We start from the raw sequence: 26,819 nt of genomic DNA, 5'->3' as shown, positions 1-26,819 counted from the left end.
GCTGGTGATGAGACAGTAATACTGACATTCATTTGTCTTGTCATGCGCGGCTGTCAGTTCGGTCTTCCATTTCTCAAATTGGTTCCCCACAATACAATCTTTAAATGACACTCATCATTTAAATCGGGAGAGTTTGGTGTATGGGCAAAAAAAGAAACCTTTTGTAATTCCTGGCATACTGTAAGGAGACCACTAACAACTCATTCAATCAGCATAATTGTACTTGTATATCACACACGTGTTTAGCACAAGGCATGCTGTGCTCACTGCTCACATATACAAATGTAAGTATTCAGAAAGTTTGATAAATAAGATGTGGCAGCTTTAGATATTGGTCATCGTCATTCATTTATTCACATTGTATAAACATTCTGGAGGATATGTACAGTGTGTCTTGATTTCATCACTTTGATGAACCCTTCTATGCCGACTTGTCAAACGTCCATATTTATATAAAGAACTAATTCTTACTAAGTTTCCTAGTTCCTGTGCCATTGTTATTACTGACTGAGTTGCACAGTAACATTTGATCAGATAAATACTGGTAATGTACTTTCCTTGTAGACATGTTGGAGGGGACAGAGTCTGTGTCGTGTCCAGGAGATCTCTTATGTCTATGTCTCACTGCCATCTCTTTGTCACTGTGTGTGGCAGTCTGGACCTTATAGTTCTTATCAGAGGTCTTGTGATTGGACCCAATCCCTCTCTCATCTAATGGCTTGTATGACTTAAAGCGCTGTCCCCAAAGAATATCATATTCAGTGTAGGAGGTCCTCACATGGAAGGCTGTGCCTGAGAAAAAATACATATTTACAGTCAAGTTAATCTAAAATGAAATTATATACATCTGCTGTCTGGACCAGGCATTAAGGATACTGTAGGTCCCTTTCAATTTAGCTATATTCATGCTTTGATAATGATAACATATAAATAATGTGTCCTTTTTGCACTGATTGAAATATCTGAAACATTTATTTAATTCCAACTCCACATTTCCTCACCTCTCAGTACAAACCCGCGTCTTGCATGGCTCCGTCCACTATGACCACGGTTTTCAAAGGTCTCCCACTTTAAAGAGTCAGTGCTGATGCCCCAGAGAGGCCTGTGTTCATCAATTACATGCGCCATGGTCTGGGAACAACCTGGCTCCATCTGGATCCATCCACAGAGTCAGCTCTCTCTGATCCAACAGGATGAACTCTCCCTCTTTGGTATGGTGAGATTTGATCAGCTTGGCTCTAATCTCTGCCACCAGCATGTGTGTCTCTTTCAAAGTCCTGATGTTGAACATCAGGCACAGGCTCTCATCCCTCTCAGACCATACAGTGCTGACTGAACAACAAAGTGGGCAGCCTCCTCTTAGGCTTGGCTATCTTAGCCAGGATGTAGCCCAGCATCAGGACGTCTAACACTGATTCAATGATGGACTGTGCCATCATGAGAACCAGCCCGTCCATGCAGTTGACTGAGGCCTCTCTAGTGCCGTAGCCATTGATGATGTCCATGGAGATAGAGAGGGCCGAATGGAAACTGTCCAGCTTCTCAAAACATGGCTGCCATTGCGGGTTTGTATGTGGAACACATTGTATGTGTTCCACATCACCACGCAGCCAGGCATCCAGGAAGTTAAGCTCTGCGAAGGCTGTCCATGTGACATTGTAGCACAGGGTAAAGACAAACAGGATCCAGCTGTACTTCAGATCCATCAGGGTGCCGATCAGGTCACACATCTTGTTCTTGGAGCTGTATGGCGAGCCGCGACACATTCCATCCTTGGTGAAGTAGCGATATTGCTGGCGACCATTACTGGAACTCTTGTGGCTTATGTCTCCTGTACTCTTGGAGAAGAAGATGTGGCCTTGTACAGTGTTTTCTTCCCTTTATCAGGTTTACTAGAGCATTTCTCAGGAGCGTGTATCATAACTGGAGCAGCTCCCAGCACTCCTGGTCTGCCTTGCTTTGTGCTGTGATTGGATGATCCTCTGACTGACCGGCAGTGGGCTTTGTCTGGTGTTGGCTGCCCCATGCCTAGCGCCAGTCTCGGAGCGAAATGCAGCCTTGGATGGCAAACAGGCATGGTGACATACTGACCCCTACTGGTGGCCCTGGAGATTTTCTTGGGATCGGCTAAAGATACTCTTGTATCCACCTGCAATCAAGACATCAAGACAGTAAGGTGTCATCTGAAATCTAACAGTGAAGATGTTGATAACAATATAATAATAAAAGAGTCATCTTTGCAGTGTATATTGAGACGTTATACTGACCCTTCTCAGGTATGGCCTGTATGGGTTTTATGGGTTGTGTTGAAGTGAAGCTCTGGGTCTGATGTTCTTCCTGGGGTACGGGGGAGGTCCGTAGTTTCCATAGTCCCTTTATAGAGCACCGAGAGATCACCGAGGAGAGCATGGATGGAATCCCTCTCTGTGGACCATAGACCAGTCACCAACACCTGAGATACAGAGAAAGACATCGAGACAAACCGACAGGAGTGTCCACCGTTTATGTTATGAACAAGACGGTTTATCACCTGGGCAGTTAAACAAATCTAGTTTGTATCCAGTCTGAGAACATAGAGCTAGAGCTACAGGTGACATGTCCTTGTTTGTGTCTTTGTTGTAAAGACTAATGATGGAGAGGCTGGATAGTGTGTAATCCAGATGGTGTGTAATGTGGTTTGCTTTAACTGTCCACCATGCTCACACTAATTAAACAGAGGGGATTACATTAGCACCAGCTCTTAATCAATCTACAGAGCATGACCATGGATTTCAGGAGATTATAGAGGAGATACTCTTTTTTGCACATGTGTAACTCAATTTAGCCACCTTCTATCTTTTCAAAATGGCTCCATTACATTTGGTGGATCTCAAGCTCATCAACAACATAAATAGGACAGGATAGTTCTGTGTCACCACAGTTGTAATACTGTTGTAATATAGTAGTGAACTATTCCATCATTGCAAACAAAGTAGGAGCTTTTTTTTACTACATCCAAGTCATTATGTGTTGTCACTATGCTCTGCTGGTGGATAAACTGTTTTCAGCATATCCTCTCTAGGTAACTAACTCCCTGAATCGAAAAAAAACTATACAAATTAAAACACAGCATTGCTATTGCCAATACCAAAACATCCCAAACCCACAAATAAACATAGAAACAAGTACACATAAACAAAGGTAGTACCTGTGATGAAGAATTCCCTCTTGTTATTGACTGGATTGAGTTACTATATGGCTGCCATTCTGCTTAGTGTTGGACACAACAGTGTGTGTGGTAGAGCAGAGGGAGAGAGGGCAGGGAGGCAGCGACTGATCCCTTCCCTCATCTGTAGCAGCTAGTCAAACCCACCCAGCTGTTAGTCTGGCATCGTGCCACTAAGGGTCACCAAACCGCCTGTCCTGACTTCAGCCGCATGCTACAGTGAGACAGGAAAACACAACCCTTTTTTATTGTCATGTTTATTTTTTGCTACTTTATTTTGAAAGGTGCAAATAAAATGTATTATTATTGACACAACCTTCATGGATCTTTTTGGTATTTTATTAGGGTCCCCATTAGCTGTTGCGAAAGCAGCAGCTGCTCTTCTTGTGGTCCACACAAAACATGACACAATACAGAACAATAATAGACAAGAACAGCTCAAGAACAGAACTACATACAATTAGCATTTTGGTCTTTTATAACATCTTCAAACATGGAACATATTCCTGTAGTGCATGTGAATAGTATGCACCAAAACCAGACAGTAAGAACTCACTTTACTTGACTGATGACACAATAAAGATCTGCACTGTAAAATAGTTTCTATTTTATTCTTTTTTCATCATGCCACAGAACACTGATGCATAAAAAGAGCTGTGTCTGAATCCACACTGAGAAAACACTTGCACACACAGTGTTACAAAGCTGTAATGCAAAGGGATTTAACACACATGGCAAGAAGAACAACCCTGATTGGACACCAGGACAAGCACTGACTGAACTGGTGCTGAGGTAGACAAACATTTACATAATATCTACCTAAATAATGATCATCACATCCTGCTAGAACACATACCAAATAAAACTACTTCTGCTTTGTTACAACATAGAACGATCAAAGAAAACACTTTTTTGAAAGAGCTTTGTTAGTTTTGGTCCACCACGGAAATCCTAAGATCCTTATAGTGCATGTGTATGTAGAATAGAACAGTAGTACAGTGAGAATGAGTCGGTGCTTTTAATTCTTTTCATGGCATTGAGTGTTGGCTTTTTGTTCTAGAAGGCCATAGTGTTACCTAGACCCATATATGCTGAACATGTAGCTTTATAAAGGTTATTAACAATACCACTATGTATTCTGTGTCTTCTGTGCATTTTATCCCCATTCGACAAGACAGAACATTTTGAAAGAAAATCTCACTCGTAAACTTTGCTTTGAGGCTTGAGGTGCCTGGGGCATAATACCATAGTCATTAGAACAAGTATCTTGTTTCAAATGACAATGTTTAGACAATAGGGTCTACTATGGCATGGCAGTGAAAATCAGTTCTTCACCAACAATAAACAAACACCCAGGAACAACAACGGTCAATACAACAAACATATACTGTATTCATGTATTCAGCACATCTATTCTCCATTTATAAAAGAGGCACAGGGAGGGCTCTTACTCAAATCAGACTCCAGAGACTTACAAAACACACAAGAAAAGATGTTTCTGAAATCAAAACAAATGTAAACAAATTGCAGATCACTGTAATACAAAAATACAACATTTTAAAATCAGAGAAGCCCTCTTTTGGCTCTCGTCTAGGAACAAGATACAATCACATTTACAGCAACAGACATCACAACTGACGATAACCTGCTTTTAGTGATTCAACCTTTCACGTTTAGTAAAAAGACAACACTTTTACTCACATGTTCTTTCTTTTCACTTAGAAAATGGTTTAATTCTGTGGTTTAACAGACTGCTATACTTCTACTGATAAAAAAATGATTCACACAAAAGTCACTTTGAAGGCTTTCAAATCTTTTTTCTACCCAACAGGCAACCGTCCAAATCAATTCCATTGATTAATTCTCAGAACATTTCAAGCCGCTTCACCAATATAAAAGGACATTTGAAGGTAAAGCTACAGACGGTGGACGAAAACACAATGAAAAACACCAGTTCTAAGATGTGCTATTGCCTCTGTGCAAAAGTTGAAGATCGAAGAGGTAGCGCTTATTCTAATATCAAAATAAACGGCCTTGTGGTTGGGTAAAAATAACCAACACCTATTTGGTAACAAAATCGATGCATGACATAAATAGCAAAACCTGTTACGCCTTAATGCTTGTCAATCAGCATGAGCAGATAGACTAACTGACAGGTAGGGGAAATTATATGCTTACTATGCGCACTGGAAAAATAAGACACAAATTAAATCAAGCTTATGGAGACCATTCAAGTAAAACATGCAAAAAACAAACACCCCAAAAAATCAATAACAGGAAATGTGACAGGAAATAATAACCCAGGAAATGTTTGTTTGTCTCAACCAATCTACGTAGTAAGGGTGGCAATAGTACTGCAATTCGACCAGAGAAGTTCTAAGTCTCACAATCAGAGTCACAGCAGATAGAACTCAATATCCCTTCTAGTGCAACACTTTCACTGACCAGTAGTCTTTCAGTCTTCAACACATGTGGAGGTTTAATGTAATAACAGATAACACTTTCACTGCTGTGGTAACCTGACCAGTAGTCTTTCAGTCTTCAACACATGTGGAGGTTTAATGTAATAACAGATAACACTTTCACTGCTGTGGTAACCTGACCAGTAGTCTTTCAGTCTTCAACACATGTGGAGGTTTAATGTAATAACAGATAACACTTTCACTGCTGTGGTAACCTGACCAGTAGTCTTTCAGTCTTCAACACATGTGGAGGTTTAATGTAATAACAGATAACACTTTCACTGCTGTGGTAACCTGACCAGTAGTCTTTCAGTCTTCAACACATATGGAGGTTTAATGTAATAACAGATAACACTTTCACTGCTGTGGTAACCTGACCAGTAGTCTTTCAGTCTTCAACACATATGGAGGTTTAATGTAATGACAGATCATTGTGGCAATTCGCGATAAAAGCAATCAAACCACAGAAATGATCAACTTACTTTTCTTTAGAGGAAATAATAAGATGAAAAACCTGTCCACTCCTAGGATAGTGTGTCTTAGTGTCTAAGTCCTACTCAGACGTAGCATACATACAGGTAGGTCTTCTCTATCCTCCAGTCCAGGGGCACATCCTCGGGTCTGTGGCTCTTCATGTGTTTCTGCATGGCTGCCAGGCTGGGGCAGAAGTCCTGGCAGATGGTACACTGGTAGGGCGACGCTCCGTTGTGGGTGCGCAGGTGCTTGATCATGGCAGAGTAGTCCCTGGATCGCTGGTGACAGATCTTGCACTCAAATGGCTTCTCACCTATAGGAATACAACAGCATACTCGTGAAACCTTTCCTTGACTATGCGCTAAAACCAGTGGTACTATCTGACACACATTGGTTTGACCTGTGTGTATGCTGTTATGAACACAAAACAATCTAAAGTGGGAGTGTGTTATTATTACGACCACACACTGCTCTCTAACCTGTGTGTACGCGGTAGTGGGTCTCCAGCTGGTGCTTGAGGCTGAACCTTTTGCCACAGCCGTTACACTCGTAAGGCTTCTCTCCCGTGTGGATACGTTTGTGTCCCCTCAACATGCCATCGTCCCGGAAACAGCTCCCACAGAACTCACACTCAAACGGGTGGTCACCTGGAGACAGGTTAGACACAGGTTGGGTAAAGGTTGGATACACGTTGTTACAGGTTTCATAATGCTAAACAGTATCAAACGGTTCAGTTAGGCCTCCGCTCTTCAGCCAATGGTATCAAAAGTGTTACTTTATCGTGACTACTACTTATTAATGTAGTTGTACAGGTCAATAAAAACAGAACCTTTGCATATCAGTCTGGAAAAAAGAATGTGCTTTCAGATATACAGGTCTCACATTATTATATACAGTATATTATATAATTATTATATACAGTATATTATCATTATATACAGTATATTATCATTATATACAGTGTATTATATTATAATTATATACAGTATATTATATAATTATTATATACAGTATATTATATTAGAATTATATACAGTATATTATATTATTATTATATACAGTATATTATCATTATATACAGTATATTATCATTATATACAGTATATTATATTATAATTATATACAGTATATTATATTATTATTATATACAGTATATTATATTATTATTATATACAGTATATTATCATTATATACAGTATATTATTATTATATACAGTATATTATCATTATATACAGTATATTATTATATACAGTATATTATATGATTATTATATATGGTATATTATTATTGTATACAGTATATTATATTATTATTATATACAGTATATTATATTATTATTATTATATACAGTACTGGGCAAAAGTTTTAGGCAGGTGTGAAAAAATGCTGTAAAGCAAGAATGCTTTCAAAAATAGACATTAATAGATTATAGATAGATTAATAGATTATATTTATCATTTATCTAAATGCAAAGTGAGTGAACAGAAGACAAATCTAAATCAAATCCATATTTGGTGTGACCACCCTTTGCCTTCAAAACAGCATCAATTCTTGTAGGTACACTTGCACAAAGTCAGGGATTTTGTAGACATATAGTCAGGTGTATGATTAAACAATTATACCAAACAGGTGCTAATGATCATCAATTCAATATGTAGGTTGAAACACAATCATGAACTGAAACAGCTGTGTAGGAGGAATACACCTGGGTGAGGAACAACCAAACTCAGCTAACAAGGTGAGGTTGCTGAAGACAGTTTACTGTCAAAAGTCATACACCATGGAAAGACTGAGCACAGCCACAAGACACAAGGTAGTTATACTGTCATGTCTTGTCATATTATGTCTTGTTCCTGTTCTTTCTCTTCACTCTGTCTCCCTCTGCTGGTCGTATTAGGCTACCTTCTCTTTCTCTCCTCCTCCAGCTGTTCCTCATCTCCTCTAACTACCTCGTTCACCCTTTTCCCACCTGTTCCCTTTTTCCCTCTGATTAGGTCTCTATTTCTCTCTCTGTTCCTGCTTCTTTCTTTGTCAGATTCTCGTTTGAGTTTCTCATGCCAGAACCCAACTATCGTCTTGTTTGCTTCACCCTTGTCCCATCCTGTTGGAATCTGCCTGTTCTTCTGATGCTACGTGTGATCAGGTACCTCTGTCCGCTACGACCCGCGCCTACCCAGAGAGACCAGCAGTCTGTCGCCGCAACCCAGCTATTCTCCTCTGCTGCTAAGAAGGGGACTCTTTTGTAAATATCAGAAGGACTTTCTGTTTCATTTGTCGCCCTCTCTGAGAGTTGTCTATTTTGCCATTTTCTACATCTGAAGAGGATCTATGTCTTCCCTGTGTTTTTACATTAAAGGACTCTGTTTTTGTTAAATCGCTTTTGGGTCCTCACTCAAGTGCACAACAGAAGAATCTGACCAAGAATGGACCCAGCGATTTCGGATCCTTTCCACTCAGCCGTCGAGATCCAGGGAGCGATGCTAGGCAGACACGAGCAGGAATTGTCTGTTGCTCGACATGCCGTTGAGACCCTGACCGCCCAAGTCTCCGACCTCACAAGACAGGTTCACCATCTCCGCCTCGATCCACCGGCCACTTCCAGGGCTTCCGAATCTCCGGAGCCCAGAATCAATAACCCGCCGTGTTACTCTGGGGAGGCCACTGAATGCCGCTCGTTCCTCACCCAGTGTGATATTGTGTTTTCTCTCCAGCCCAACACTTACTCCAGGAGCACAGCTCGTATCGCCTACGTCATATCTCTCCTTACTGGACGGGCTCGTGAGTGGGGCACGGCTATCTGGGAGGTGAGGGCTGAGTGTACTAACCAGTATCAGGACTTTAAGGAGGAGATGATACGGGTTTTTGATCGTTCTGTTTTTGGGGAGGAAGCTTCCAGGGTCCTGGCTTCCCTATGTCAAGGTAATCGATCCATAACAGATTACTCTATTGAGTTTCGCACTCTTGCTGCCTCCAGTGACTGGAACGAGCCAGCTTTGCTCGCTCGTTTTCTGGAGGGTCTCCACGCTGAGGTAAAGGATGAGATTCTCTCCCGGGAGGTTCCCTCCAGCGTGGATTCCTTGATTGAACTCGCTATTCGCATAGAGCGACGGGTTGATCTTCGTCACCGAGCTCGGGGAAAGGAGCTCGCGTTCTCCGTTGCCCCCCTCTCCGCATCACTACCATCTTCCTCCGCCGGCTCGGGTGCTGAGCCTATGCAGCTGGGGGGTATCCGCATCTCGACTAAGGAGAGAGAACGGAGAATCACCAACCGCCTCTGTCTCTATTGCGGTTCCGCTGGTCATTTTGTCACTTCATGTCCAGTAAAAGCCAGAGCTCATCAGTAAGAGGAGGGCTACTGGTGAGCGCTACTACTCTGGTCTCTCCTTCAAGATCCTGCACTACCTTGTCGGCCCATCTACGCTGGACCGGTTCGTCAGCTTCCTGCAGCGCCTTGATAGACTCTGGGGCGGAGGGCTGCTTTATGGACGAGACCTGGGCTCGGGAACATGACATTCCTCTCAGACAGTTAAAGGAGCCCACGGCCTTGTTCGCTCTGGATGGGAGTCCTCTCCCCGGGATTCAGCGTGAAACGCTACCTTTAACCCTCACTGTCTCTGGTAATCATAGCGAAACCATTTCTTTTTAAATTTTTCGTTCACCTTTTACACCTGTTGTTTTGGGTCATCCCTGGCTAGTTTGTCATAATCCTTATATTAATTGGTCTAGTAATTCTATCCTCTCCTGGAACGTCTCTTGTCATGTGAAATGTTTAATGTCTGCTATCCCTCCTGTTTCCTCTGTCTCTTCTTCACAGGAGGAGCCTGGTGATTTGACGAGGGTGCCGGAGGAATATCACGATCTGCGCACGGTGTTCAGTCGGTCCAGGGCCACCTCTCTTCCTCCGCACCGGTCGTATGATTGTAGTATTGATCTCCTTCCAGGAACCACCCCCCCCCCCCCCCGGGGTAGACTATACTCTCTGTCGGCTCCCGAACGTAAGGCTCTCGAAGATTATTTGTCTGTAGCTCTCGACGCCGGTACCATAGTCCCCTCCTCCTCTCCCGCCGGAGCGGGGTTTTTTTTTGTTAAGAAGAAGGACGGGTCCCTGCGCCCCTGCATAGATTATCGAGGGCTGAATGACATAACAGTTAAGAATCGTTATCCGCTTCCTCTTATGTCTTCAGCCTTCGAGATCCTGCAGGGAGCCAGGTTTTTCACTAAGTTGGACCTTCGTAACGCTTACCATCTCGTGCGCGTCAGGGAGGGGGACGAGTGGAAAACGGCGTTTAACACTCCGTTAGGGCACTTTGAATACCGGGTTCTTCCTTTCGGCCTCGCAAACGCTCCAGCTGTCTTTCAGGCATTAGTAAATGACGTCCTGAGAGACATGCTGAACATCTTTGTTTTCGTCTACCTTGACGATATCCTGATTTTTTTTCACCGTCACTCCAGATTCATGTTCAGCACGTTCGACGTGTCCTCCAGCGCCTTTTAGAGAATTGTCTTTATGTGAAGGCTGAGAAGTGCACTTTTCATGCCTCCTCCGTCACATTTCTCGGTTCTGTTATTTCCGCTGAAGGCATTAAGATGGATCCCGCTAAGGTCCAAGCTGTCATTGATTGGCCCGTTCCTAAGTCACGCGTCGAGCTGCAGCGCTTTCTCGGCTTCGCGAATTTCTATCGTCGTTTCATCCGTAATTTCGGTCAGGTGGCAGCTCCCCTCACAGCCCTTACTTCTGTCAAGACGTGCTTTAAGTGGTCCGATTCCGCCCAGGGAGCTTTTGATCTTCTCAAGAATCGCTTTACATCCGCACCTATCCTTGTTACACCTGACGTCTCTAGACAGTTCGTTGTCGAGGTTGACGCGTCAGAGGTGGGCGTGGGAGCCATTCTTTCTCAGCGCTCCCTCTCTGACGACAAGGTCCACCCTTGCGCGTATTTTTCTCATCGCCTGTCGCCGTCGGAATGTAACTATGATGTGGGAAACCGCGAACTGCTCGCCATCCGCTTAGCCCTAGGCGAATGGCGACAGTGGTTGGAGGGGGCGACCGTTCCTTTTGTCGTTTGGACTGACCATAGGAACCTTGAGTACATCCGTTCTGCCAAACGACTTAATGCGCGTCAGGCTCGTTGGGCGCTGTTTTTCGCTCGTTTCAAGTTCGTAATTTCTTATCGTCCGGGCTCTAAGAACACCAAGCCTGATGCTTTATCTCGTCTCTTCAGTTCTTCAGTAGTCTCCACCGACCCCGAGGGGATTCTCCCTGAGGGGCGTGTTGTCGGGTTGACTGTCTGGGGAATTGAGAGGCAGGTAAAGCAAGCACTCACTCACACTCCGTCGCCGCGCGCTTGTCCTAGGAACCTTCTTTTCGTTACCGTTCCTACTCGTCTGGCCGTTCTTCAGTGGGCTCACTCTGCCAAGTTAGCCGGCCACCCCGGCGTTCGGGGTACGCTTGCTTCCATTCGCCAGCGTTTTTGGTGGCCCACTCGGGAGCGTGACACGCGTCGTTTCGTGGCTGCTTGTTCGGTCTGCGCGCAGACTAAGTCCGGTAACTCCCCTCCTGCCGGCTGTCTCAGACCGCTTCCCATTCCCTCTCGACCGTGGTCTCACATCGCCTTAGATTTTATCACCGGACTGCCTTCGTCAGCGGGGAAGACTGTTATTCTTACGGTTGTCGATAGGTTCTCTAAGGCGGCTCATTTTATTCCCCTCGCTAAGCTCCCTTCTGCTAAAGAAACGGCACAAATCATCATCGAGAATGTTTTCAGAATTCATGGCCTTCCGTCAGACGTCGTTTCGGACAGGGGTCCGCAATTCACGTCTCAATTTTGGAGGGAGTTTTGCCGATTGATTGGAGCTTCCGTCAGTCTCTCTTCCGGCTTTCACCCTCAGTCTAACGGTCAAGCAGAACGGGCCAATCAGACTATTGGTCGCATCTTACGCAGTCTTTCTTTTCGTAACCCTGCGTCTTGGTCAGAACAGCTCCCCTGGGCAGAATACGCCCACAACTCGCTTCCTTCGTCTGCGACCGGTCTATCTCCTTTTCAGAGTAGCCTCGGGTACCAGCCTCCGCTGTTCTCGTCTCAGCTCGCCGAGTCCTGCGTCCCCTCCGCTCAGGCTTTTGTCCAACGTTGTGAGCGCACTTGGAAGAGGGTCAGGTCTGCACTTTGCCGTTATAGGGCGCAGACTGTGAGAGCCGCTAATAAGCGTAGAACTAAGAGTCCTAGATATTGTCGCGGTCAGAGAGTATGGCTCTCCACTCAAAACCTTCCCCTTAAGACAGCTTCTCGCAAGTTGACCCCGCGGTTCATTGGTCCTTTCCGTATTTCTCAGATCATTAATCCTGTCGCAGTGCGACTTCTTCTCCCGCGATATCTTCGTCGCGTCCACCCGGTCTTCCATGTCTCCTGTGTTAAGCCCGTTCTTCGCGCCCCCGCTCGTCCCCCCCCCCCCCATCCTTGTCGAGGGCGCACCTATCTACAGGGTCCGTAAGATTTTGGACATGCGTCCTCGGGGCCGTGGTCATCAGTACCTAGTAGATTGGGAGGGGTACGGTCCTGAGGAAAGGAGTTGGGTTCCCTCTCGGGACGTGCTGGACCGTTCGCTGATCGACGATTTCCTCCGTTGCCGCCAGGTTTCCTCCTCGAGTGCGCCAGGAGGCGCTCGGTGAGTGGGGGGGTACTGTCATGTCTTGTCATATTATGTCTTGTTCCTGTTCTTTCTCTTCACTCTGTCTCCCTCTGCTGGTCGTATTAGGCTACCTTCTCTTTCTCTCCTCCTCCAGCTGTTCCTCATCTCCTCTAACTACCTTGTTCACCCTTTTCCCACCTGTTCCCTTTTTCCCTCTGATTAGGTCTCTATTTCTCTCTCTGTTCCTGCTTCTTTCTTTGTCAGATTCTCGTTTGAGTTTCTCATGCCAGAACCCAACTATCGTCTTGTTTGCTTCACCCTTGTCCCATCCTGTTGGAATCTGCCTGTTCTTCTGATGCTACGTGTGATCAGGTACCTCTGTCCGCTACGACCCGCGCCTACCCAGAGAGACCAGCAGTCTGTCGCCGCAACCCAGCTATTCTCCTCTGCTGCTAAGAAGGGGACTCTTTTGTAAATATCAGAAGGACTTTCTGTTTCATTTGTCGCCCTCTCTGAGGGTTGTCTATTTTGCCATTTTCTACATCTGAAGAGGATCTATGTCTTCCCTGTGTTTTTACATTAAAGGACTCTGTTTTTGTTAAATTGCTTTTGGGTCCTCACTCAAGTGCACAACATATACTACATCAACAAGGTCTCTTCCAGGCAGAAATGTCAAGTCCGACAGGGGTTTCCAGATGTCCAAGCTCTTTTGAAGAAGCACAAAGAAACGGGCAACGTTGAGGACCGTAGACTCAGTGGTCGGCCAAGGAAACTTACTGCAGCAGACGAAAGACACATCATGCTTACTTCCCTTCACAATCAGATGTCCAGCAGTGCCATCAGCTCAGAATTGGCAGAAAACAGTGGGACCCTGGTATACCCATTTACTGTCCTGAGAAGTCAGAAGTGGCCTTCATGGTAGACTTGCGGCCAAAAAGCCATACCTCTGACGTGGAAACAAGGCCAAGCAACTCAACTATGCACGAAAACACAGGAACTGAGGTGCAGATTAATGGCAGCAGGTGCTCTGAACTGATGAGTAAAATACTTGGCTGTAGCAGAAGGCAGTTTGTTCGCCAAAGGGCTGGAGAGCAGTACACAAATGAGTGTCTGCAGACAACAGTGAAGCATGGTGGAGGTTCCTTGCAAGTTTGGGGCTCCATTTCTGCAAATGGAGTTGGGGATTTGGTCAGAATTAATGGTCTCCTCAATGCTGAGAAGTACAGGCAGATCCTTATCCATCGTGCAATACCATCAGGGAGGCATGTGATTGGCCACAAATGTATTCTGCAGCATGACAACAATCCCAAACATACAGCGAAAGTCATTAAGAACTATCTTCAGCGTAAAGATGAACAAGGAGTCCTGGAAGTGATGGTATGGCCCCCACAGAGCCCTGATCTGAACATCATCATGTCTGTCTGGGAATACATGAAAAGAGAGAAGCACCTGAGGCTGCCTAAATCCACAGAATAACTGTGGTTAGTTCTCCAAGATGTTTGGGCCAACCGACTTGCCGAGTTCCTTCAAAAACTGTGTGCAAGTGTACCTAGAGGAATTTATGCTGTTTTGAAGGCAAAGGGTGGTCACACCAAATATTGATTTTATGTAGATTTAACTTCTGTTTACTCACTTTGCATTTTGTTAATTGATAAATATAATCTATTAACACGTCTATTTTTGAAAGCATTCTTACTTTACAGCATTTTTTCATACCTGCCTAAAACTTTTGCACAGTACTATATTTAATAATAATAATATAATATACTGTAGATATAGTAATAATATAATATACTGTATTTAACAATAATAATAGAATATACTGTATTTAATAATATAATATACTGTATTTAACAATAATAACATAATATACTGTGTTTAATAATTATAATATACTGTATTTAACAATAATAACATAATATACTGTGTTTAATAATAATAATATAATATACTATATTTAATAATAATAATATAATATACTGTATTTAATAATAATAATAATATAATATACTATATTTAATAATAATAATATAATATACTGTATTTAATAATAATAATATAATACACTATATTTAATAATAATAATATAATATACTATATTTAATAATAATAATATAATATACTGTATTTAATAATAATAATATAATACACTGTATTTAATAATAATAATATAATATACTATATTTAATAATAATATAATATACTATATTTAATAATAATAATATAATATACTGTATTTAATAATAATAATATAATACTGTATTTAATAATAATAATATAATATACTATATTTAATAATAATAATATAAAATACTGTATTTAATAATAATAATATAATATACTGTATTTAATAATAATAATATAATATACTATATTTAATAATAATAATATAATATACTGTAGATAATATTGTGAGGACATAGAAGTCCTCCAGACAGGTGGGTCTTTCCATAGTTTATCCATCTCTCTCTGACGCTGTGGCTTTGAGTCATCTGCAATGACCTATGTGTCTCATTAGCTCAGAGTCCTCAGCAACAGCCAAGTGGGACAGTACACTGCACTGCTCATCAGACACATGACATGTACCCAATGATACTTCCAAGAAGACTGTGGTATAGACAAGATATACAATGATGGCCAAACTCCACTAATCAATTATGTTTTTCTTCAATTTAGATGTGATGGATTGATGGCAGCATTCGTGTGAAACTGAAAGCGCGAACCACTGCTTTTAATCAGGGCAAGGTGTCTGGTAACATGACCGAATACAAACAGTGCAGCTATTCCCTCCGCAAGGCTATCAAACAAGCTAAGCGCCAGTACAGAGACAAAGTAGAATCTCAATTCAACGGCTCAGACACAAGAGGCATGTGGCAGGGTCTACAGTCAATCACGGACTACAGGAAGAAATCCAGCCCAGTCACGGACCAGGATGTCTTGCTCCCAGGCAAACTAAATAACTTTTTTGCCCGCTTTGAGGACAATACTGTGCCACTGACACGGCCTGCAACGAAAACATGCGGTCTCTCCTTCACTGCAGCCGAGGTGAGTAAGACATTTAAACGTGTTAACCCTCGCAAGGCTGCAGGCCCAGACGGCATCCCCAGCCGCGCCCTCAGAGCATGCGCAGACCAGCTGGCCGGTGTGTTTACGGACATATTCAATCAATCCCTATACCAGTCTGCTGTTCCCACATGCTTCAAGAGGGCCACCATTGTTCCTGTTCCCAAGAAAGCTAAGGTAACTGAGCTAAACGACTACCACTCACATCCGTCATCATGAAGTGCTTTGAGAGACTAGTCAAGGACCATATCACCTCCACCCTACCTGACACCCTAGACCCACTCCAATTTGCTTACCGCCCAAATAGGTCCACAGACGATGCAATCTCAACCATACTGCACACTGCCCTAACCCATCTGGACAAGAGGAATACCTATGTGAGAATGCTGTTCATCGACTACAGCTCGGCATTCAACACCATAGTACCCTCCAAGCTCGTCATCAAGCTCGAGACCCTGGGTCTCGACCCCGCCCTGTGCAACTGGGTACTGGACTTCCTGACGGGCCGCCCCCAGGTGGTGAGGGTAGGCAACAACATCTCCACCCCTCTGATCCTCAACACTGGGGCCCCACAAGGGTGCGTTCTGAGCCCTCTCCTGTACTCCCTGTTTACCCACGACTGCGTGGCCACGCACGCCTCCAACTCAATCATCAAGTTTGCGGACGACACAACAGTGGTAGGCTTGATTACCAACAACGACGAGACGGCCTACAGGGAGGAGGTGAGGGCCCTCGGAGTGTGGTGTCAGGAAAATAACCTCACACTCAACGTCAACAAAACTAAGGAGATGATTGTGGACTTCAGGAAACAGCAGAGGGAACACCCCCCTATCCACATCGATGGAACAGTAGTGGAGAGGGTAGCAAGTTTTAAGTTCCTTGGCATACACATCACAGACAAACTGAATTGGTCCACTCACACAGACAGCATCGTGAAGAAGGCGCAGCAGCGCCTCTTCAACCTCAGGAGGCTGAAGAAATTCGGCTTGTCACCAAAAGCACTCACAAACTTCTACAGATGCACAATCGAGAGCATCCTGGCGGGGTGTATCACCGCCTGGTATGGCAACTGCACCGCCCTCAACCGTAAGGCTATCCAGAGGGTAGTGAGGTCTGCACAACGCATCACCGGGGGCAAACTACCTGCCCTCCAGGACACCTACACCACCCGATGCTACAGGAAGGCCATAAAGATCATCAAGGACATCAACCACCCGAGCCACTGCCTGTTCACCCCGCTGTCATCCAGAAGGCGAGGTCAGTACAGGTGCATCAAAGCTGGGACCGAGAGACTGAAAAACAGCTTCTATCTCAAGGCCATCAGACTGTTAAACAGCCACCACTAACATTGAGTGGCTGCTGCCAACACACTGTCAATGACACTGACTCAACTCTAGCCACTTTAATAATGGGAATTGATGGGAAATTATGTAAATATATCACTAGCCACTTTAAACAATGCTACCTTATATAATGTTACTTACCCTACATTATTCATCTCATATGCATATGTATATACTGTACTCTATATCATCGACTGCATCCTTATGTAATACATGTATCACTAGCCACTTTAACTATGCCACTTTGTTTACATACTCATCTCATATGTTATACTGTACTCGATATCATCTACTGTATCTTGCCTATGCTGCTTTGTACCATAACTCATTCATATATCCTTATGTACATATTCCTTATCCCCTTACACTGTGTATAAGACAGTAGTTTTTTTGGAATTGTTAGTTAGATTACTTGTTCGTTATTACTGCATTGTCGGAACTAGAAGCACAAGCATTTCGCTACACTCGCATTAACATCTGCTAACCATGTGTATGTGACAAATAAAATTTGATTGATTTGATTTGATCAGAAAAAGTGGTCTCTCTCTCTCAATTAAAATCAATTCAATTCAAGGGGCTTTATTGGCATGGGAAACATATGTTAACATTGCCAAAGCAAGTGAAGTAGATAATATACAAAAGTGAAAAAACATAAAAATGAACAGTAAACATTACACTCACAGAAGTTCCAAAAGAATAAAGACATTACAAATGTCATATTATGTACAGTTGAAGTCGGAAGTTTACATACACTTAGGTTGGGGTCATTAAAACTTGTTTTTCAACAACTCCACAAATTTCTTGTTAACAAACTATAGTTTTGACAAGTCGGTTAGGACATCTATTTTGTGCATGACAAAAGTCATTGTTCCAACACTTGTTTACAGACAGATTATTTCACTTATAATTCACTGTATCACAATTCCAGTGGGTCAGAAGTTTACATACACTAAGTTGACTGTGCCTTTAAACAGCTTGGAAAATTCCAGAAAATTATGTCATGGTTTATAAGCTTCTGATAGGCTAATTAACATCATTTGAGTCAATTGTGGATGTATTTCAAGGCCTACCTTCAAACTCAGTGCCTCTTTGCTTGACATCAGGTGAAAATCTAAAGAAATCAGCCAAGACCTCAGATTTTTTTTTTTAGACCTCCACAAGTCTGGTTCATCGTTGGGAACAATTTCCAAATGATTGAAGGTACCACGTTCATCTGTACAACCAATAGTACGAAAGTATAAACACCATGGGACCACGCAGCCGTCATATCGCTCAGGAGGGAGACGCGTTCTGTCTCCTAGAGATGAATGTACTTTGGTGCATAAAGTGCAAATCAATCCCAGAACAACAGGACCTTGTGAACCTTGTGAAGACACTGGAGGAAACAGGCACAAAGTTTTTTTTATCCACAGTAAAACAAGTTTTATATCGACAAAACCTGAAAGGCCGCTCAGCAAGGCTGCAAAACCGCCATGAAAAAGCTACAGTTTTCAACTGCACATGGGGACAAGGATCGTACTTTTTGGAGAAATAGATAGTCCTCTGGTCTGATGAAACAAAAATAGAACTGTTTGGCCATAATGACCATCATTATGTTTGGAGGAAAAACGGGGAGGCTTGCAAGCCGAAGAACACCATCCCAACCGTGAAGCACGTGGGTGGCAGCATCATGTTGTTGGGGTGCTTTGCTGCAGGAGGGACTGGTGCACTTCACAAAATAGATGGCATCATGAGGAGAGAAAATTATGTGGATATATTGAAGCAACATCTCAAGAAATCAGTCAGGAAGTTAAAGCTTGGTCGCAAATGGGTTTTCCAAATGGACAATGACCCCAAGCATAATTCCAAAGTTGTGGCAAAATTGGCTTAAGGACAACAAAGTCAAGGTAATGAAGTGGCCATCACAAAGTCCTAACCTCAATCCTATAGAAAATTTGTGGGCAAAACTGAAAAAGCGTGTGCGAGCAAGGAGGCCTAGAAACCTGATTCACTTACACCAGCTTTGTCAGGAGGAATGAGCCAAAATACCAGCAACAGTGTGTGAAAACCTTGTGAAGATTTACAGACATTTTTTGACCTCTGTCATTGCCAACAAAGGGTATATAACAAAGTATTGAGATAAACTTTTTTTTTTGACCAAATACTTATTTTACACCATAATTTGCAAATAAATTCAGAAAAAATCCTACAATGTGATTTTCTGGATTTTTTTCCTCATTTTGTCTGTCATAGTTGAAGTGTACCTATGATTAAAATTACAGTCCTCTCTCATCTTTTTAGGTGGAGGAACTTGCACAATTGGTGGCTGACTAAATACTTTTTTGCCCCACTGTATGTGTGACTTCCATGTTGAGGCCCTCTTTGCAGGTGTTGGTTGGGGTGGGGATGTGGCTGATAGTGTTGTGGTCTGGATGTAGGTATGGGTCCTCTATGAGTAGATCCGGGGGAGGGGGGTCCCGCAGGTCTGGGAGAGTGTCTCCCTGGTCTGGGCGTTGTGTCTATTGATCTGTTGCTCCTGTGTGAAGTGTTGGGGATGTATTTGAGAGCGTTGTCCTTTAGTGTCCGGCGAAGGTGGGCACTGCAGCCTTGTATAGGTGGACCTGGTCATAAAGGCTGTTCAAGTCCAGGGTGGAGTGGTGGGCCAGGTAAACATTTGGTTTTGAGGCACAGTCACGGGAAATACTTGCGTTTACCCGCTGTATGGTAGCAGGGTGGAAGTCTTTTCGTGGTAGCAGGGTGGATATAACCACTTGTGCATTGGGGAAAGTGGAATGTTCAGCTGTGGTGTTGAGAGTTTTGTCGGGATCTGAGGTGGGCTGTTCTGCTGGCTTCTCTGTGGGGGTGGCCACCTCTCCAGTGGGTTGTTCTCTGTCACCTGCCATCACCCTCACCCTCTCATCCAGCAGTCTGATCCTCTCCTCTAGTGCTCTGTTCTTCTCCTGCTTTTTCTCCTGTTGAAGTTGTCTCACCACAGTCCAGAGTGCAGATATGTCTCCCTCCACCTCCAGCTCTCCGGGTCTGGTTAAGGGGATGTTGTTGTGCTGGACTGTTGTCTGGGTCTGTGCTGACTGGAGTGTAATCACCTGCTGTTCCAGCTTCACCTGCCTGACCAGTTGATTTCTTCAAACCAAGCTGCTTACCTATTGCAGATTCAGTCTTCCCAGCCTGGTGCAGGTCTACAATTTTGTTTCTGGTGTCCTTTGACGGCTCTTTGGTCTTGGCCATAGTGGAGTTTCATACTTTTCATACTTCTCATTTTTCAGCTGGGTGAATTTATCCTTCATTTCAATGAAGGAGTAGTACTTTGTGCTGGGAGGTTGACTTTCTGCTTGGGGTTGCCTGTCTGTGGGGTTATATAAGGAAGAGGTCTGGTCTGACCTGCTCGGGGTGAGGGTATCTTCTCAAGTGAGAGCTTCTCCTGCTGAGCTAATTCTTTGATTAGGTGAAAGTCCAGCTGAAACTGTTTGGGGTTGCCCTGTACAATACTGTTCCAGACTTATAGGGATGTATATTAGCGGACTCAGAGTCCTCGTTGTCTAGTATCCTGAGTTTCCACCCCTCGGTGACACCCCACCCTCTTAACAGAGGGGTAGTGTGCTAATATAGCACTATGTCATGCCAGGGGATGGTCTGTGTGGAAGATGAGGTTTCTGATGTTCCCATTTTTATAATAGTCAGCAAAAAGTGTCTCTTGATTTTCCATAAGGAGCTTCATTTTGTGCTCTTTTCGTGTCTTATCATTCTTTACATAAACAGGGTACTATATTTTAATTAGCTCTGAACAGCGGGAGGCAGCTTCTAAGGCCTCTCCATTTGGTTGGAGTAGACTGCGCGACTCTCCTGCCATTGTTGGGCTAAAGGGCTTTGATACCTCTCACTTGACACGTCAGTGCTAATTGAAGTTGTATCAAGCTTGGTAGCCTTAACTTGGCATTCAGAGTCCTCATAAAATAATGTAATGTATCATCTCCTTGGCTTTTGGAAATGAAATATAGCTTCAGACTAAACATTACTCACTCAGTTCCAGGTTGGATGGTGTTTCCAGGTTTCTGTTGTTTTTCAGAGCATTTGCTGTATAGCTTTGGAATAATTATCTTTGGTAGTCTCTCTCTGAGAAAAACACAGACATTTGCTGTTCTGTAGATATTTATTTTGGTTTGCTCTGTCATTTGGGGAGAACTGCAGTAGAACTGACAGGCATTAATGGCAGGGGCCTAGAAGGCTGTGTCTAAGAAAATAAACACATAAACTGGATAAAATAGCCTCAAACATAACACTGGCCATAACGAAGCATTGCTGTCATCAGGAAAGTGAATCATAGCGGAGTTTATTAACGTTAAGTGAACATAAACATGAAACTGACTGTAGACTGAAATTAAAAAACTCTGGTCTCATGCTACTTCAGTCTACTGCCAAGAGAGAAGTAGTAGTTCAAGTTATTTAAAGATGAAAGGCTTGAGGTTTATGGTTTATAGGAATTGATCTCATTGCAGCTTTGGATTGTGTGTTAGTGTAGGCGATGATGTTGACGGATATGACAGTGATGATGATGATGATGAAAACAGTGAAGATGATGAAAACAGTGGTGGTGGTGATGATGACGAAGATGACATAGGACATAGATACAGTCCTTACCTGTGTGTGAGCGCAGGTGGCGTTTGAGGGTGGTGTGGCTGGGGAAGGTGTGGTCACAGTGGCTGCAGACGTAGCTGTGCATCCCTGCATGGACCTCCATGTGCTGCTGCAGAGCCTTCTGGGTCTGGAACCGCTTGGCACACAGCAGACAGAACACTGCCATGTCTGTCCCTGGAGAACACACAGAGACACAGACAGTTATTTCAGGACCAAACATACACTCAGTGGGGAAACTGGATCACTCAACTCTGAGCCTGAGTGTTCTGAGGAGAACAATTCTTTCAAAGAGCAAAGTGTTTCTTCCTAAACTAACCCCCTTGACAGGCGTGAAATACATTCAGTTTGACTTTATACACTTTTCTGATTGACGTTGACTTGGAAGTCATGGTCTTTTCGAGATCTTTTTTTAACACAATACACAGGATGTTGGAACTGTCAATCACATAATCAATGACTTCTCCTTATAGGATGTTAAAAGCGGAATTATTCTCCTCAATCCCCATCAAGCCTGTGTTCAAGCAGCCTCTGAAGTCCTCTGTGTCTGTTTACAGAGAGATGCTGATAGAAGCTCCACCCTGAATGATGCCTCCACTATGAGCTATGTGCTGAATGTTAAGTAGCGATATCAAGCCATTAAAGGCAGGACTGCAGGAAAAACACAATCCTTTTAATCCTGTGTGTGACCTGGCATCACTTTGGGGCTGCTCTCCTGTTGCACTGAGAGTGGAGTGGAATACAGATAGGGAAACACAGGCTAGTTTTACTCACACAGGATCTGTGAAGAACCATCATTAAAAACACTCACACACATTATACAGGGTTCTTACTTGTTCTTAACACTATTCAATGACCCCTTTGCTTATCCCTTTCATGAAAATCCAAATGTGACGTAGGACTGAATTATCAGTTCATCGGGTAATCAATTCCACTGATAATAATGTACGAGTCTTGCAGAGAGGTGGTTAATGTTAGGTTATGAGGTCGGTATTTCTGTCTGCTCGGGTTGAGGATCATTTACAACGCAGGTCCCATTGCTCACGACTGGGATTCAATCAGACATCTCCAGCGGTGGATCATTAGTAAACAGGAGGCTATGCCAGCGTTTCATTGGAATTCAAGTGGGGTTGCTGAGTTGCATTTAAAATGCAGTCTGATGAGGTCCACTAAATCAAATCATTTGTTACTCTTATTGAAGTGCCTTGAGGCAACTGGCAATTAAATTGGAATTAGTACAGGAAAGAGATACAGGAACACTCACACTAATACAGGAGATTGTCAGACAGTGTTTGGAGTTCAATCAAGTTAACAGACAAGGATATTTATAGTCAATAATTCCAACAATTTCAGCAATAAATCATAGTACTTCTCTATTGTTGACCATTTTCCTGCAATCCACATGCTAAAATTTCTCCCAAATCTTTATTTTATTTTAGTCATGATTACTCCCAGATACATTTCACTTATTGAACCACTACATAACCTACTCTGAGTGAGTCAGTCAGTATCTTAGTGCCTCACATTACACGTGGTCCTCTTCACAAACGACTGGGAATACACAACGTGGAAGGCCTAGCTTACATCAGGCCTCATTTATAGGATAAAATGTGTCACTAATATTCAGAATATTTCTAAGATTACATGCATCTGTGTTATTTTTCTTTTCTCTCTCGTTATTAGATGTTGATCATGGGACTTGATGGAATTAAAGTAGGCTATGAGCTTGCTGTGGTTTGCCCTAAACGGCACTAGGAGAATGCAGCATTAATTCTACTCAATATCAAAGAAGAGAGAAGATGAGAGATGTTCTCCACTCCACACAATGCAGCAGAAAGAGGGCCTACTGGAATGCACTGCACCTGTTAACTAGCTTTATTCCAGTGGCCATCTATCTTCACAATAGAAACACAATGTGGTTCGGACCCTCAATGGCCAGATCCATTAGTCATAGGCTCTTCATGCAACTCCTACACTTCCAGGCTTTGTGTAGTAGCCTAATGATCAGGGCTTTTCTCACCCACAGACCACAATGTTTTACCGATGGACAAAAGATCTTCCCTGTACCGCCCCCAACCCCGACTAGACAGGAAAGCTTCTATGTTATGTCTCACTGTCCAGCTGACTATCTACTTTCTTTAGTTTCAGATTTTTTCTAAAGAAGCAGAGCTACCACTTGACTGGAATGCACCAACAATCTGGGCTAAATGAACATGTATCCTGAAAAGTAAAAAAGACCTTTAGGAACTGCAGAATCCATTCTGTGCTGCTTGACCGGTGGTACTAAATGGAGAATCATCTAAGAGAAATGTGTCAAGCCGTTCAATCTCCATGTGTCAGCAGGGGGCGTGCTCTCTACTGTTCTACTCCCTCTAGCCTCCAACATGCTGGATAGGACCTCAAATGATACAGCACCATGAGTTACTTCAGTTCTGTATGACTTTCCTCTGAAAATGTTCTCACTCAGTATCATTCCTCAGCTCTTCTCATTCATTCATTCTTGAAATGACCATTTAATGACCATTCCCATATGTCTGCATTCTGCCTATTTTGAGCACTAAACCATTAAACAGGATGGATTCATTCTTGTTCTACTTGTCATGTCCTGCTTCTAGACACTCAGATGCTCAGTCAATACCCTCTCATCCCACTGCCATGAAAATAATGTGAAACTGTCAAAACAAAAAGTTCTCGCTTAACAATGATCTCAGTCCCACCTCCACAGTGACAACTCCTTGAGTAATAGAGTAGTTACCCGAAACAACTCAACTTAATTGAAAGAAAATAACAGAAGCACTAATACAAATAGTCCCTCAAATAAAAGCAGTAGATAAAAGTGACAGAGTCAGAGGTGCAGCACAAACAGTATGTATAATATAATAATATATGCTGACATTCATTAGTTTGATGACTACCTGCACCAGTGCACTCTGTTAACTTTCACACCTAAACACTTGCTTTCACAGCACCTTTTTTTCCAGTAGGCTTTGCTCCTTAGTGCAGAGCAGCCTTTCTGTGAGAAAACACAATCTCCAGTAGACATGCCACTGCCCCCACTGCCCCTGCTTTCTCACCCTTAACCAGACAAAGGGAATGGGATTTGGTCTCCTGACCTCTTGACCCTAGGTCCTCAATGCGGTAAACACCATGTAATCAATGGTATTCCTCAAAGGCTGGATGGCTGACTGAGCATTGTGCATCTATTGAGTCACACAGGGGAGGGGCCTTGCAGACATTCCACAGAGAAAGATTATTTAACTTCAGTATAGTTTCTCTCAGTAAACTTTAGACAGACAGTGTATACAGAACTAAACTCATTCCAGAGTTCCTATGTTCCAATTAAAAGAGGTGCCAAGAAACAAGACATTTCATAAAAATATTCTAGCAAGGAAGTTCAGCCTGATAGTTTAATTAAACGTCAACCTTTATCAGATCAGACATCAGATCAGAACATGACATGGGAGCATTTACATAACAGCCTGTCAATAGTCCAACTAAGGCAGGGAACACAGAGGAAGTGGCTCAACAGACAAAAACATGTCTCTAGGCAACCAGATTGGATCATGGCCCTCCTTGGGGTGAAGTGTTCAAACTAATCCCTCCATTCACAAATAAGCAAAGCCTGTTCCTTTTCTAAAGACGAACAACAGTTTCCCCACGCTGTGAATCTCACAGTAACCCCACTGCAAATTGAACAAGGGATTGCATAATGTTTATACAGATCTCTGTAATGTTAACCCTCTTTAGGTTTAGTTCACCATAGATCTCCATCTAATCTCATTGGTCTGTGTTAACAGCACGTTTCTGTGCAGGTCTCACCATAACTACACTACAAAGCAACCATGGACTGCTCCTTTAAACCAGTATACAAAAGAAGGTATGAATAGTTAAAGAGCTGTTTTGCTCAACCTACACAGTGGCTCTGGGAAATACTGAGCTATGAAGCTAAAGAGTTTAAACTCATTTTCTTAAGATCGTTGAAAGAGTTGAAAGTACTATGTCACACTCTTTAAAGAGCTTGCTTATTGGGTTAAGTCAGATTTGCTGAAAGGAGCTATAACTGATTGGTTCAACATCAAGGCGCTATGAGCAAAACTCCTAATATGGCTCACCTCAGCATGTTCACTCACTAGCTGCCCCTGTGACCCAGTTACACATATACACTATGTACATTACATTGAGCAATGAGCACCAGACCGTATATGACCCAATGCCTTCCCTATGAGTAAAAGATTTTGAAAATACGTATTTTTGGTTGAAAAGACATTGAAAAGACCGTGAAAAGACATAGGAAATATGTCTTTCAAACAATTTTGCACACTGGGTTCAGACTGCGTCCCTGTAGACTATATGTTATGATAAGTCTAGAGACAGACAGTAACCATACAGAACCTCAGATGATCCCAGGTAGGCCAGCCACTCATCAGCAGACCGCTAATCTACCAGAGTGAAGAACAACCAGCTCAATAATTAATGCAACAAGAGATACGTTGCTCGTGTTTAACCACCCTTCCGTCTTCCATGGCCCGTTTCATTGAGGTCACCTGCTGTCTCCAATCTGGATGTTTAGCATATTTTGCCAATAGCATTCACTATGAAGTACATGAAGACAGAGTAGAAGCCTACAGGGCCTGAATGACTGGACTAGCACTGGGCAGTGTGTACTTTGTAGCTAGAGGCCAGCGAAATAGACTGGGGTGTAAGTAGAGTACAGTAAGACTCAGTACTTGAAGATCTGTACCAATGATTAGCTATTTATAAGTGGAATGGTGGTTTACATTTCAACCGATTGCATATTCATTATTGTGAATGCAGCTTGCACAATAATTATTGCGCAATTAGATGAGGTCTATTTCATTGAGAAGTGGCTATGCTATGCACTTAGGCAGTATTGAATGTACAAGAAAGTGTGATGGAGTAGGATGTGTTCTCTGTATAATAGGGGTTATGTGTACTGTGGACATTCAGTACAGGAAGTGTTTATGTGTAGGATAAGGGCAGCTGTTTGTAAGAAC

General features: G+C 43.0%; 1 protein-coding gene across 2 annotated transcripts in view; it reads right to left on the bottom strand.

Moving 5' to 3' along the window:
- Positions 1-329: 329 nt before the first annotated feature.
- The window catches only part of LOC109909149 (zinc finger and BTB domain-containing protein 16-A), a 38,553-nt gene continuing 12,063 nt past the window's right edge, over positions 330-26,819 (bottom strand). Inside the window, exons 5-11 of one of the 2 annotated variants that reach the window (XM_031796182.1) lie at positions 21,811-21,981; positions 6,621-6,788; positions 5,725-6,454; positions 3,188-5,645; positions 2,268-2,452; positions 1,002-2,149; positions 330-792 (exon numbers count right to left, since the gene is read on the bottom strand). In XM_031796182.1, the coding sequence (XP_031652042.1) occupies positions 6,225-6,454; positions 6,621-6,788; positions 21,811-21,981 (569 nt within the window). In that variant the 3' untranslated portion in view covers positions 330-792; positions 1,002-2,149; positions 2,268-2,452; positions 3,188-5,645; positions 5,725-6,224. Of the gene's footprint in view, positions 793-1,001; positions 2,150-2,267; positions 2,453-3,187; positions 6,455-6,620; positions 6,789-21,810; positions 21,982-26,819 lie in introns of both variants that reach the window. The other variant, XM_020508103.2, reaches the window with a different exon arrangement.

The sequence above is a fragment of the Oncorhynchus kisutch genome, linkage group LG18, assembly GCF_002021735.2.
Source record: "Oncorhynchus kisutch isolate 150728-3 linkage group LG18, Okis_V2, whole genome shotgun sequence".
NCBI classification, from domain to species: domain Eukaryota; kingdom Metazoa; phylum Chordata; class Actinopteri; order Salmoniformes; family Salmonidae; genus Oncorhynchus; species Oncorhynchus kisutch.
Note: the sequence above shows the minus strand (reverse complement) of the source record. Positions and strands in the feature narration are given on the sequence as shown.